This window comes from Puma concolor, chromosome C1 (genome assembly GCF_028749965.1).
Source record: "Puma concolor isolate L17-30 chromosome C1, mPumCon1.1.hap2, whole genome shotgun sequence".
In the NCBI taxonomy this organism is placed as follows: Eukaryota; Metazoa; Chordata; class Mammalia; order Carnivora; family Felidae; genus Puma; species Puma concolor.
This window is the reverse complement of record NC_141674.1, coordinates 3,850,249-3,864,490: the sequence shown is the minus strand read 5'-3', so window position 1 is coordinate 3,864,490 and position 14,242 is coordinate 3,850,249. Positions and strand designations below refer to the sequence as shown.

At 52.1% G+C, this 14,242-nt stretch overlaps 2 protein-coding genes across 9 annotated transcripts in view; one reads left to right on the top strand and one right to left on the bottom strand.

Annotated features, from left to right (window-relative positions):
• Positions 1-172, bottom strand: part of KCNAB2 (potassium voltage-gated channel subfamily A regulatory beta subunit 2) — an 86,009-nt gene extending 85,837 nt beyond the window's left edge. For all 4 annotated transcript variants that reach the window (XM_086715507.1, XM_086715514.1, XM_086715513.1 and 1 more), the window contains exon 1: positions 58-172. The gene's annotated coding sequence lies outside the window, so the exon portion shown is untranslated. The remainder of the gene's footprint in view (positions 1-57) is intronic.
• Positions 173-386: 214 nt separating this feature from the next.
• NPHP4 (nephrocystin 4) overlaps positions 387-14,242 on the top strand; it is a 111,416-nt gene continuing 97,560 nt past the window's right edge. For 3 of the 5 annotated variants that reach the window (XM_086715500.1, XM_086715501.1, XM_086715497.1), the window contains exons 1-3: positions 387-610; positions 1,454-1,521; positions 7,320-7,492. In XM_086715500.1, coding sequence (XP_086571626.1) covers positions 7,358-7,492 — 135 coding nt within the window. In that variant the 5' untranslated portion in view covers positions 387-610; positions 1,454-1,521; positions 7,320-7,357. Of the gene's footprint in view, positions 611-1,453; positions 1,526-7,319; positions 7,493-14,242 lie in introns of all 5 variants that reach the window. The other 2 variants (XM_086715498.1, XM_086715499.1) reach the window with 2 other exon arrangements.

Here is a 14,242-nt window from a genome sequence, read left to right as displayed (position 1 = left end):
GCTCTCCCGGCGCACGGCGGTGGCCAGCGCGGCCCGCCGGGGTCCCCCTGCACTCACCTGGGGGCTCCAGCTCCGAATCCTGTGCCCCGCTCCGGATCTTCCTTCCCGCCCTGCCCCGGCGACTTTAGCGCCCCCGAATCCCGCTCGCTCGGCCAGGTTCCGCCTGCAGCATCCACACCTCGTGGGACGCCCTGGGCCACGCCTCTGCTGTCTTCTCATTGGTTGGCCTTCACGTCAGTCATATTCCAATTGGCTGAAGGGGTCGTCGGCCATGCAAATCAGGACGGGCCCGCGGCTGCGCCGATTGGCTGGCGCTACGGGAGCGGAGCTCCTGGACTGGGGCTCTGATTGGTCCCTCGGGCCTGCCAGCAATGCTGACGCGGGGCGGGCTCCGGGCGCGAGCGCGCGGCGCGCCGCCTGCCGAGGCTACTCCCGCGGTGGTGGCGGACTGGGCGACCCTCTGCCGGTCCTCTGTCCTCTAGGCCTGCGGCTCCGGCGGGCTCCCGAGGGCACCGGCGGGGCTCTGGGTCGGTCGTGGGGGCACTTCCTCAATAGCTTGGGCCTCGGCGCGCCGGGCACGGCCGCGGCGGGCGGCGGGCCCGTCTCCTAGGTAACGCAGTCCGCGGCGGGCTGAACCACGCTGGCTGGCGCCGCGGGGGAGGTTGGACGGGGCCCGGGGCGTTGCGGGCGGCGGAGCGGGCTGGGGCCCGGGCTAGGGGTGCTCCGTGCGTCCCTCCGCGGGGACAGGGAGCCCGCGTCAGTGGCATCCCGCCCCCTGTCTTGACCCTTGGTGCGGCCCGGGGTTCCAGTGGGGCTCCTTGGGGCTCACCCTGCGCGCCCTCTGCCCTTGGCCCTGGCGTCCGTCAGCAGCCGCTCGGCTTAAGACGAGAGCGCGGTGCGGACGACTTGGGCTTTGCTGAGACCCTGATGAACGTAGGCCCACTGCACTCGGCATCCCGCTGCCCTTCCCCGGCCGGACAGCAGTGGGGGACTCCTGCAGGGTGTTTGTTCCCGGGTCGGGCCCTCATCCCCTGCTGGTGCATCCCAGAGCCGCCGCCCAGCGGAGATTGCGAGACTCTGGCTCTTGCAGGAGGTTCTGTCTGCCCTGCTGGTCCTGCCTTCCCTTCCGCTGTCCGTGTCGCTGACTTCCTGACCGACTTAAGAGCTGACCACCTGGGCCCCTCCCGCATGCTTGCTCTCCTAAGCGCTCCTAATGAGTCAGAGGCCCCACCTGTGCACATGTCTCCACCGCCTGTCTCCGTAGAAGACCGCTGCATTCTCAGAGGGGTTGGGTCTCCGTGTTGCATGTGTCCTGTGATTGTGGACAGCCGGCTCCACTTCCAACCCAGTCTCCATCCCAGCTCGCTACACCCTCACCACCTCTGTCATTTTCATAGATCACACCCTGCCTTCGTTGTGTGCTAACTTATCTCCTCTTTCTGCTTTACACCAGATCCATCCCGTGAGGGCAGGGAGCTGGTCTGCTACCTTCAGGGCGGTGTCTCCAGGCCCTGGCGCGTGGTAGGTATGCAAAGAAGATTGCTTGAATGAGCAAATTCAAGGCAGCGCTTAACTAGGCCTCACTTGCTCCCAGAAAACCTTCCCAAAGCTTTTTGGTCTCAGGCACCCCAAATCTTGTTCACTTCTTGGAAAGAAGCTTCCCTCAGCCTGCACAGCACCTCGTGGCTCCTGCCCGTCTTTCTCTGGTAAACCATTGGGAAACTCTGTCCCAGCTTGCCCTGTTCAGCACCCAAGCCCCCTTTTCTGTCCCCTCACCCCCCTCTCCCCAACAAAAACAGAGACTTGATTAGGCTCATCTTCTGTGTGCTGCTCACTCTTGCTCCCACTGGATTTTTAGATTTTTTTTTTTAAGTTTATTTTTGAGAGAGAGAGAGACAGAGAGACAGAGAGACAGGGTGGGGGAGGGGCAGAGAGAGAATCCCAAGCAGGCCCCATGCTGTCAGTGCCTGGACATGGGGTTCAAACTCACGAACTGCGAGATCATGACCTGAGCTGAAATCAAGAATCAGATGCTCAACTGACTGAGCCACCCAGGTGCCCCGGATTTTTAGATTCTTAACAACAGGGCACTTGGCGGGTCTTCACCATTGCATGCACTGGAACGGAATAGGTGAGCAGAAGCAGAGCCCTCTAGGAAACCTCCCAGCCCTCTCATCTTACAGGTGGGAGACAGATGCAGGGAGGGCAGGAGACTTCCCTGAAGCCTGAGGGCAGTGGGGGTAAGCCTGGGTCCTCGGCTGGTGTCTCATTGGCTTCGATTGTAATGGTCATATACGACCAGCTGTGTGACTTTGGCCTGGCCCTTTAACCTGAGTCTCACTGTCCTCGTCAGGGACATTTATCTACACAGTTGCTGGAATAACACACGTGGAAAGGCTTGAGAGGGCCCAGCTCACTGTGGGAACTCGTGAAAACTGGTGCGTTTTCTTGTATGGTTTTTCCCCCAGAGAGCCCTTTCCCTAGGCTCGAAGCACAGAGCCCTCGATGTTTTCTCTTTATTGTTTCCTCCAACCCCAGAGGTCCTTCTGTCTTTCCTCTGTAGCCGCCTTGATTCCTGCACGGCACAATTTAATTATACTTCGTCATTGGAAAGGTTTTCACTGAGGACCTAGCCCTGACCTCACTGAGCTCAGTCTTGCAGGACAAGAGAGATGGGGAGCCTCAGGGAGCCTGGTGACTTCTGTGACAGGCTCCCTTGTGGGGGAGCCACTGGAGGGGGCTGGGGGTGCCCACCCTGCGGAAGTGGCATCGGATCTGACTTCTAAGGATGTGTGTGGGTTTTCTAGGGGCCTTGTGTATGTGTGTTGAGGGGAGCAGAGAGGTCATGGTATCTATGAGGGACTGTAGCAAAGGCAGAGGGGTGGTGGAGTGGGGGAGGGTCAGGTGGCAGCTGTTCTGTGGGGGTTGGGAGGAAGGGGAGAGTTCTGTGCCTGCCTGGTCTCCACCCCCAGGAGCCTGTGTCTCCGGTGTCCTCTCTCCCTCCACCGCCCACTCGGACTGTCGCTGTCTACCTCCACCTGCCCAGCTCACTGTTTTGGTTGGGTGGCTGTTCCCTTCAGAGCAGATGCCTTTCTGCCCGGTGTGGGTCCTGCTGTGCCGGGGGCACTCCCGTGGATGCGCATTCCCTGCCAGGTGGACCAGAACGCGAGTGTTCCTCGGCACCTGCCGGCCAAGTGCGGTCGCCGGCAGGAGGGGAAGGAGGTGCCCGGTCAGGAATCTGGGCCAAGTGGGCAGGGTCTTCAGTGGCCTGCAAGGGGGCACGGCCCCAGAGCTGGGCAGACACTACAGGCAGCGTGCAGAGGCCCCATTCAGAGGCGACGCTTTACCTGAGGCAGGAAGGCCTTCCTACACGGCGAGCTTCAGGCTGTTGCGGCGCTTGCTCGGTATGAATTAATGTCCCGGTTTTTTTTTTATTTTTTTTTTAACGTTTATTGTTTTTGAGACAGAGAGAGACAGAGTATGAATGGAGGAGGGTCAGAGAGAGAGGGAGACACAGAATCTGAAACAGGCTCCAGGCTCTGAGCTGTCAGCACAGAGCCCAACGCAGGGCTCGAACTCACGGATTGTGATATCATGACCTGACCCGAAGTCAGACACTTAACCGACTGAGCCACCCAGGCGCCCCAATGTCCCAGTTTTATAACAAGTGCATGGGAAGACGTTTTCCCTAAAAAAAAAAAAAAAAAAGGGAGTCAACTTTATTGAGACTTCAGTTAGATTTTATGAAAATTTTTTGAGTTCTGATGATGAGCCAGGTACCAAGGACACGGGAAAATAGATCCCTTTATGCAGGTGGCTGGCCAGTACAGGGCAGGTGGCAGCCGTGCCCGTGGGAAGCCCAGCAGCTGGCCCTGGGAGCCTCCCAGGTCTCTTGGGCAGGTGGCCCTCCTGCTGGGTGTCAGGCCTCCGCTGCTCGCTGCTCGGAAGCGCACCTGTGTGTCCTGTGGCTTTTGTAATGGTACCACGTGCTGGGTGGCTCAGGACGACACAGAGTTCTTCTCTTTCAGTTCTGGAGGTCGGAAGTCCACGGTCCGTCTCACTGGGCCGAAGTCGAGGTGTGGGCAGGGCTGCGTGGGGGAGGATCTGTTTTGCTTTGTGGTCACCTGAGCTTCCCTCTGACACTCCTGGGTCCCCCACCAGGCCCGCCTATGGAGTCCAGGGCACTTTCCTCACCTGAAGGTCCTTAGCTTAATTAATCATGCCCCCAAAGTCCCTCTTGCCATGTGAAGTCACACATTTCTCAGGTTCTGGGGATTAGGACAGGGACAGCTTTGGGGGCAATTCTTTAGCACAGAAAGCCTTCAAGGGCTTTTCCTGACAACTCAGCTCCGGTGGGAGTGGGGCTGCCTTCCGTCAGCCTGTCTCCACCTGGAGGTCTGGGTCCTCCCCACCCCCATCTCCGCCAGTCTCCCCTGGGCTGGCCTTGACCTCGGGCTCTCCCTGGAGCGGCAGGCGGCCCCTGGGGCTCCCGGCTGGCTTGGGCAGCTCCTGTCTTCTGAGCAGAGACAACCTCTCCAGAGGGAACCATGGCCGGAGTCCCAGGGGAGACGGTGGTTTGCACACCGTGGGTCACATGTCATCTGTGAGTGCGCCACTAGAGCGCTCTGCCCGTAATCGTGGGCGGCCTTCCCACACATGGGGTCGGGAGGGTCATTCCTTAAAACGGGGTATCGTGCAGACCAAAGTAACGCAGGACAAGGACCCCAATGCATGCATGCTGTCCTGCTCGGGAACCGCCCAGATTTGGATGCTGGGGTGGATGCCTGCCTGTGGGGGGGGGGGGGGACTCCGGGGTGGGGGGCACTCCCATGGAGGGACAGGGCTCTGTTCCCCGGGCCCTCTGGTGTGGGAGAGCATCTCAGGCCAGTCACATCTGTGCTCTGTGGGCTCTGCTCCCCACACGCTGCACAAAAGCCCTCGTCCTTTGGGTCCCGCTAGAACAGCCCTTCATGCTTTACAAAATCGTTGAGGACTCCAAGGAGCTTAACATCTACCAGGATTTACCATGTTAGGAATGAAAACTGAGAAATGTCAACAATGTTATTCATTTAAAGATAACGATAGACCTGTTACGTGTTAGCCTAAAGTGTTATTTTTTTTTTTTTTTTACGAAAGCCAACTGTTTCCCAGAACAAAAAAATTAGCAGGAAGAGGGGTGTTTTTGCGTTTTCGTAAGTTTTTTTTAACGTCTGGCTTAGTAGGCAGCTGGGTCTCATACAGATTTCTGTTTTGAACCTGTTGAGCTATGTTGTTTTGGTCGCAGTCGTTGAAAGAAACTTGGCCTCACTCAGAAGGGAGGAGTGTTTGGGTACAAATTAGGGATGTTCTCCTCTGGTGCTTCACCAAAAAGCAGCAGTTTCTTGAACGTTTGTTGCCAAGTAGAGTTTGACACTCTGCCAGTGAACTTGTCATACTCTGGTACTTACAGTCTTTTGATCTGTCCTGCACTTTGGGTGGGTCTTTTACACATGCAGGCTTTTATATCGTTAGGCCCTGCACGCTAGGAGAATACTGGTTCTAAGGTAGGCTCCTCTTCTAAACAGTGCAGATTTAATCCTACAATTTCAAAAGATCCCTTTCCTTACCGTCACCATCCATCTCAGGAAAACCTTCAAGGAGCTGGAAGCTGTCAGGTTCCCGGGGGAGGATACCGATTTCCCCGATTCTGATTTTTGCCTGAAAGCTCAATTCTTACAAGTTTTCCTTGAAGTGACAGACTCATTTTGTTCACGTCTGTCTGTCTGCAAGGTGCCCAAGTTCAAACGAGCACGGTTTGTCTCTGAGCTGGTCTTTTAGTAAAAACGGTGCTGCTGAGTGACAGAAGCAGCGGGTCCCCCGCACAGTGCACAGATCATGCCCAGCTGACCCCGAGCCAACCATCACCCTTCATTTTGTAGCAGAAGGGCTTTTTTGTGGATTTCCCACATCATCACAAAATATTAGAAATGTGTGTACTCAAGGGCCAAGAAGTGGTGGTTTTCACAGCTTTACCAAAGACATTTAAAAAAATTTTTATTTTTTTAACATTTTTATTTCTGAGACAGAGAGAGAGGGAGACACGGAATCTGAAGCAGGTTCCAGGCTCCGAGCAGTCAGCACAGAGCCCTATGTGGGGCTCAAACTCGCGAACTGCGAGATCATGACCTGAGCCAAAGCCGGCCGGCCGCTTAACCGACTGAGTCCCCCAGGCCCCCCAACCAAAGACGTTCTTAAGTGAAGCTTCTGAGTCTTCTGCTGTGAGTGGTGAAGAACACCCAGCGGCCCGAAGGGTTTGGTGCCGTTGCCTTGGGGCGCCCTGAGGCCCCGGCAGCTTCGCCCACTGTTGCCGTGGCTTCATCAGCACAAATTGTCCATACAGAGAAAAAGGCCCGTGACATCTGAATATTGTGGAAATATTTTTGACCTTGTGGAGCCCTTGGCAACCCCAGGGAACCGCAGCGTCTGGGGACCACATTTAGAGAACCGCTGTCTTAGGAGACCAGATCACTGCCCTATCTTGCTTGTCATTTGAGTGTACAGGATTGAGCCTCTTATCAAAGCCAAGATTGTGTGTCAGCTGGAAGGTTGACAGTTCTAGAGAAGGTTCAGATCCCTGTCTGCCCGGAAGGCGGATGACATCCTCGATGAGCCAGGTCCCCAAGAAGCTCTTAGCACTCAAAACCTGTCCCAAATCGGCTTTGGCAACAAGGGACTGCCCATGTAGCTGAGCTGTCCTGGGTGGCTTTAGGGTCTCTTACCATGACACCTAGACCCACTGGTCCTTTTGCTCTGCTTGCTTTTTCCACGTGTGTCTCACGGAAGCTGCTCCCGTGGTGGCCCCTGACAGCTTCACACTGATGACCTCTCTGCTTTAAGGGCTCCAGAAATGAGTATTTCCTTCTCTCAATAGGAGCAGCAGAAGCTGTGAGATTTGCATCTCGTCGGCTCTGACTGGGTCATGCCTCCTAGTCCCTTCCAAGACGGCCCTAGTCCCCAAGGCCCAAGGCCTGGCACTCTTGTGCAGTGCTCAACCTCCACAACTGTACAAAGCAGCCCTGCATGTGCCTGTCTCTGTACCGGTCACTGGGCTGAGGCCAGCCTAGTCATGCTGTAGTTGGGTCAGGACAGCAAGGACGGAGAGGCTATCCGGAGCAAGACGGGGCACGTTAACCCTGGGGAAAGCAGCATGGGATTCGGAGGGAGGAGTGGCGGAGGGTGGGTTCTGGGGATGGTGTGGTGGGAGGTAGGAGACTTTCAGAATTGCTCTGAGCACCGTGGCCCTTAAAACTTCTTTATTTATTTGAACACAAATCACGCAGGTAATCCTAGAGGCCCGAGTCATCCTCAGACTGGCAGAATGAAAGACTGGCTCAGGATTTTTGACCAAAACGTGCTGGTCCCTCCCCACCCACAGAGAGCACGCCAGCCTGTAAAGGAATCGACTGCGTTTCAGTGCGTCCTGAAGTGGCTTGATGGGCCGCTAATTAAGCAGGTAAAGAAATTTGCTATTTGTTGTCAACTGCATGTCGTTACTGTTCCAGCTGAGAGGATATTGATTTTCACTTACTTATCTGAGTCTTACCACTGTACCCATTACCTCGGGCTTTGGCAGTATTTGGAGGCAAAGTGGCCCATCAGCAAAGAGAATACCTGATTCAGCGACTCGGTCAGCACTTTTGACACCGGGTGAAGGTTTCTTCTGCCCACAGTGGAGCAGTTTTAAAACCCCGGTAATCTGATTTTTCTTGGGTCCCTTGAGCCGGCATATTTGCAGGAGGTGGGCTCGTGCACGATTCAACACCGCCTGCTTGCGGCCTGGCACTTAGAGCTGCCGGGGCAGAGCTCTGGGCATCCTGGCAGAAGCCGTGTGCCTGGACGTACCACGGCCGTCTGCACACTCGGGCCCTTGCTCCGTGGCTCTGCAGGCGTCCGTGTCCTTCCGGGGCAGGGAACCTGGGGAGAAGCTGGTGCTTCTGCGCTGCCCGCGGGACAGTCACGTGATTGGAGGCTTCCAGTGAGGCCCAGTGGGGTGCATGGGAAGGATCCAGACCTGCCAGTGCGAGCATGTGACTTTTTGTAGGGTTTGGCCTGGCAAGGCCGTGTCCTCCTCTGCAGGTGGTCCTAGAGCTGGTAGGGCGATGCTCCATGTCCAAGTCGTTGGGGAGCTGGGTCTGTAAGAGCTCACTGCCGGGAAGGCGCCCACACCCTCCGGCTCCAAGCCCTTTGGTCCAGTGCCTGCTGTGTGCGGCCTCCGCGTTGGCCCCGCGGTAGTTGCTGTTCCCCCAGCTGTACCGCCCAGCACTCTCCTGTACCGGCCTGCTTTGTCCCGAAGCCGGGGCCGTCAGAAGAGGAGGCGGTCGGAGACCAGCGGAGCCGGTTGTGAGGGACGCCCGGCTCTAGGCGGCCGGCGGGGCAGACAGCCAGGGGGCTGTGCCTCATAGGAGCGCACGAGTCAGTGACGGCACTGTCTCTCTCCTAGGAGTTTTACGAAGGAGATTTTATTCATTGTCCCATTTTATTTCGTTTATTTGTATTTATTTTGGAAAAGGTGATTACCGTTGTTCAGAATTCACTAGGGTACGCCAGCAAAGTGTATCGTTCGACGGAGTCCCTAAGGCCCCAGTGTCCCTCCCTGGACACAGCCGGCACGACCTGTTTTTTGGTATAGCTTTCCAGAAATTGTAAGCAAATGCAACAAATAAATACATTTGTATTTTATGCTTTAAAAATATACTTAGCAAGGTCTTACAGATGTTCATGTCATCACGTGAAGAATTTCATTCTCTCTTATGACAACATAGTATTTCTTTGGATGATTCTGCGTTTATTTATTCAGACCCTTATTGATGAACACATAGAGTTTTTTTTCAGTTGTTTGCTGTCACAGATACAGCTGTAATGAATAACTTCATTTACGTGTTTTTTTTTCATGTACACATGTGTCTGTAGAATGAGTCCTATAAGTGGGATTCCTGATTCAGAGTCACGTGTCAGAAGTTATTGTTTAAGACCTTTATAAAAAAAGCGTGCTTTAAACAGAAAGACGTGAACTGTATGTGTAACGATAAAAGGATGGAGAAAATATAGGCCATGTAAACCCTGTAAGAAATCTTTGTGTTGTACTGATGTCAGATAAAGTCAATTTCAAGGTGAGGAGTATTACCAGAGATAAAGGGGCATTTCTTCCTTCCTTCCTTCCTTCCTTCCTTCCTTCCTTCCTTCCTTCCTTCCTTCCTTCCTTCCTTCTATTTTGAGAGAGAGAGAGAGAGAGAGAAAGAGAGAGAGATTCCCACACAGGCTCTGCACTGTCAGAAAGGGCCAGATGCGGGGCTTGAACTGATGAACTGTGAGATGTGTATGTGTATGTGCCTCTCTTGGGGCCTGTAAGACCACCCTCAGGTTCAGTGATTCATTGGGAGGACTCCCATGGCTCGGCACGTGGTCCGTCTCCCAGGAAAGATTTACTACAGCGAGAGGATACAGAGCAGGATCAGCCATGGGAGAGGCATGTGGGGGGAAGTGTGGGGGCAGGCACATGCTTCAGGGGTGCTCTGCCAGTGGAGCCCCACAGGGTGCATTCAGTTCTTCCAACAACAGTAATGACAACACGTGTGAAACGTTCCCAGCCAAGGAAGCTTGTTAGAGGCTCCGGACGTTTTGGGGACTGGTCAGGTGGGCATCTTCTGCCTAGCGGGTTCCCAGATCACAGACTCCCAGCAGGAAAGCAGGTGTTCAGCATAAACCACTTTGTACAGCTTAGACAAAGTACGCAGTGATCGGTAGAGTGACGGGAACCCCCAGCCTCCAGCCAAGGGCCAGCCTCGTGGACCCACCTTTCAGAGCACACAGTTGGGCCAGCCGTGCTAGCTCTTCTGTGCACGGTACCCGGTAACACAGCTTCCAAACACGTGAAGCAAAATCGTGTAGAACTAAAGGGAACACTGTTCAGATTCGCTGTCACCACTGGAGACTTTTAACTCTCCTTTCTCACTAACTGATAGAGCAAATAAACCAAAAACCAAAAACCAAAACAGGGGCGCCTGGGTGGCTCAGTCCGTTAAGCGTCCGACTTCAGCGCAGGTCATGATCTCACCATTTGTGAGTTCGAGCCCCGTGGCGGGCTCTGTGCTGACAGCTTGGAGCCTGGAGCCTGCTTCGGATTCTGTGTCTCCCTGTCTGTCTTTGCCCCTCCCCTGCTTGCACTCTATCTCTCTGTCTCAAAAATAAATAAACATAAAAACATTTAAAAAACAAAAACAAGCCAAAAACCAAAAAACACCCCATAATGATTTGGAAGATCTAAACACCACCAACCACCTAGACCTGTCTGTTATCTCTAAAACACTAGAATATGCGTTTTTCTCAAGTGTGGAAACTTCACTGAGATAGGCCATATGCTGGGACATAAAAATAAGTCTCCATGGATTTAAAATGATTGAAATTTATAGAGTATACATACGTCAACTGACTAGTATGGTATTAAGTTAGAAATGAGCAACGAGATATCTAGAAAATCTTCAAATAGCAGAAAATTAACACACTACCAACTAACCCATGAGTCAAAGAAGAAATCATGGGGAAATTAGAAAATATTTTGAAGTGAGGAATGGAAGAACATCCCAAAATTTATGAGGTGTAACTATTTGAGTCCTTTGAAGGAAATTTATAGCTTCATATGACTATGTTAGAGGAGAAGAAAGGTATGAAATCAATGATCTCTTTCCTCCATCAGAATCTACATAAGAAGAAGTTAAACCCAAAGAAAATAGAAGGAGGAAATGGTAGATTTCTGTTTATTTAGCAGAAATCAATAAATTAAAAAGGCAAATAGTAGAGAAAATCAGCAAAGTTAGAAGTTGGTTCTTTGAAAAACTTAATAAAATTGACAAACTCCTGTAAGTCTGGTCATGAGCAAAGAGAGAGAAAACACAGATTACCAATATTAGGAAGGAAGGGAGTATTACAGTATATCTTACAGACGTTAAAATGATAGTCAAGGGAGAGGCACCTGGGTGGCTCAGCTGGTTAAGCTTTCGATTTCGGCTCAGGTCATGATTTCACATTCATGAGTTGGAGCCCCGCATTGGGCTCTGTGCTGACAGCTCAGAGTCTGGAGCCTGCTTCGGATTCTGTATTTCCCTCTCTCTGCCCTTCCCCTGCTCACTCTGTCTCTGTCTCTCAAAAAAATGAATAAATGTTAAAAAATTAAAAAAGATAATCAAGAGATATTATGAATAACTTGTGTGCCAAGAAATTTGATAACTTAGTTGAGATGGAGAAATGTCTTTTTTTTTTTTTTAAATTTTTTTTTTTCAACGTTTATTTATTTTTGGGACAGAGAGAGACAGAGCATGAACGGGGGAGGGGCAGAGAGAGAGGGAGACACAGAATCGGAAACAGGCTCCAGGCTCCGAGCCATCAGCCCAGAGCCCGACGCGGGGCTCGAACTCACGGACCGCGAGATCGTGACCTGGCTGAAGTCGGACGCTTAACCGACTGCGCCACCCAGGCGCCCCAGAGATGGAGAAATGTCTTGAAAAGCACAATTTACCAAAAGTTACACTAGAGGAAATAGAAGATCTATTAAAAAAAAATTATTTTTGAGACAGAGACAGAGTATGAGCGAGGGAGGGGCAGAGAGAATGTGGGAGACATAGAATCTGAAGCAGGCTTGAGGCTCTGAGCTGTCAGCACAGAGCCTGACATGGGGTTCAAACCCACGAACTGTGAGATCATGACCTGAGCTGAAGTTGGACACTCAACTTACTGAGCCACCCAGGTGCCCTGAGGAAATAGAAAATCTAAATAGTCCTATATTCATTAAAGAAACAATTCATAAGCAAACATCTTCCTCCAAAGAAAACTCCAGACTTAAATGACTTCACTGTTGGATTTTATAAAATATTAAAAGAAGCAATAATATGAATTCTAGAACAAACTCTATCAGAAAAAAGAAGAGAGAGGATGCTTTCCAGTGTCGGTTTTTTTTTTTTTTTGAGCCCCCATAACTGATAACTAAATCAGGCGAGGATATCACAAGTACAGACTAACGTCCCTCATGAATATTAACACAAAAAACCTTAAAATATTGGGACATAGGATCTAGTTAGTACCTTACAATCAGATGGGGTTTAACACAGGAACCCAAAGTTTTACAGTTTTTACAGTTGATTCTTGAACAGTATGCGGGTTGGGGTGCTGACCCCCTCAAAATCAAAAATCTGCATATAACTTTTGACTCCTCCAAAACCTAATTACTAATAGCCTGCTGTTGACCAGAAGCCTTCCCAATAATGTAAACAATTGATTAATACGTATTTTGTATGCTATATGTGTTAGGTACTGTGTTCTTACAATAAAGTCAGCTAGTGGAGAGAAAATGCTATTAAGAAAATCACAAGGAGGGGCGCCTGGGTGGCGCAGTCGGTTAAGCGTCCGACTTCAGCCAGGTCACGATCTCGCGGTCCGTGAGTTCGAGCCCCGCGTCGGGCTCTGGGCTGATGGCTCGGAGCCTGGAGCCTGTTTCCGATTCTGTGTCTCCCTCTCTCTCTGCCCCTCCCCCGTTCATGCTCTGTCTCTCTCTGTCCCAAAAACAAATAAAAAACGTTGAAAAAAAAAAAAGAAAATCACAAGGAAGAGAAAACACATCTACAGTCCTATAATGTGTTTATAAAACAAAAAAACGTATAGGTGGACCTGTACGGTTCAAATCTGTGTTGTTCAAGGGTCGGCTGTACATACAAGAAATCAGTGAAAAGACAGCATTTGAAAGAAGACTGGGGTGCCTGGGTGGCTAAGCATCCAACTTGATCTCAGCTCAGGTCTTGATCTTGGGGCTGTGAGTTCAAGCCCTGTGTTGGGCTCTATGCTGGACGTGAAGCCTCCTTAAACATAAAAAAAATTATAATAATAGTAAATAAAAGAACACCAAGTAGGAAACAAACGTAAAAAGCATAGTCGTACAAAGTTTATACGATTTGAGTTATTTTGGGAATTGACAGCTTTAGATGACAGCAAACTTCCCTGTGAAAGGTGTTGGCTAAAAATATTAACGTATTTTTGAACTCAGGATACTTTCTTAATAATTTTAGTATGTCTTTCTTGCTGTCCCACTTACCTTTTCCATTGAGTTTAACTTTACCATGAACGTTGATTGTTCTTTGCTTTGGCTATTCCGATTCAGTTTGATGTTTCTTGGGCACCATTGTATATTTGCAGCTGCGTGGGGGACACAGATGACCATCCCACATTCTGTCTTCACACACCAGCAGAGACTGTTTAGAAACCTACCTGATTAGAAATGGGTACGGAGTCACATAGAGGTGGAAGGGTGGTTAGGGTCTGGGTTCTGGGAAGAGGGCTAGGTCAGCAGGAAAGGTTTGGGAATTAGCAGGTTGTGGCTGGTGCTTACATCTCTGAGAACGGGAGGAAGAGGAGGGAGAGAGGAGGAGGGGGGGAGAGAAAGGGGAGGGGGAGGAGGATGGAGAGGAAGAAGAGGAGGGGGAAGGATTAGGAAGAGGGAGGGGGGAGGAAGAAGAGGAGGGGGAAGGATTAGGAAGGGGGGGGAGGGAGGAGGAGGGGAAGGGGCAGGAGGGGAGGGGGAGGAGTGGCAGGGAGGAGGGAGAACAGGGAATGGGGAGGAGGGAGGAGGGGAAAGGAGGAGGAGGGAGGGGGTGGGGGGGAGGAGCGAGAGGAGGAGGGAAGGGGAGAAGACGAATGGGGAAGAGAAGGAGGGTTAAGAGGCTGCTGGTGGCACCCTGCGCAGCATCAGCAGTGAGGGGAAGCTTAGGATCAGGCCCCTGGGGACAAGTGCACTGAGTATGGGGCAAGGTCTCGTTCTAGGCCCTAAGGATGGGGCAGGGAAGAGTATCCGGGAGGATACTCTGGGCCCTTATCCTCCCAGAGCTCACACTTGGTTGGGGGCAGCAGAGAACTGGATGAACCCCAGGGAAAGGGAAAGCAAGGCCAGAGGACCGGCAGGGGTCTAGATGGTGGAGGTCAGGGAAGGCACGGGAATGAGGTTCCTGAGAAGAGGTAGCTGGGGTGAATAGGAGGAGGGGAGGGGATGTGGCTAGAGAGACAGGGGCCATGCTGAGAGAGGTGTGTGGAGGCCTGGGGAGTGGGGAGGTCCCCACAACTCCGTGATTGAAACCAGGCTTGGCTGCCTCCTCCCTACCTGTTTGCTGTCTTCCTGCTTCCTCGCTCCCAGCTTCCAGGGACAGAAAACACTGCCATCATCCTT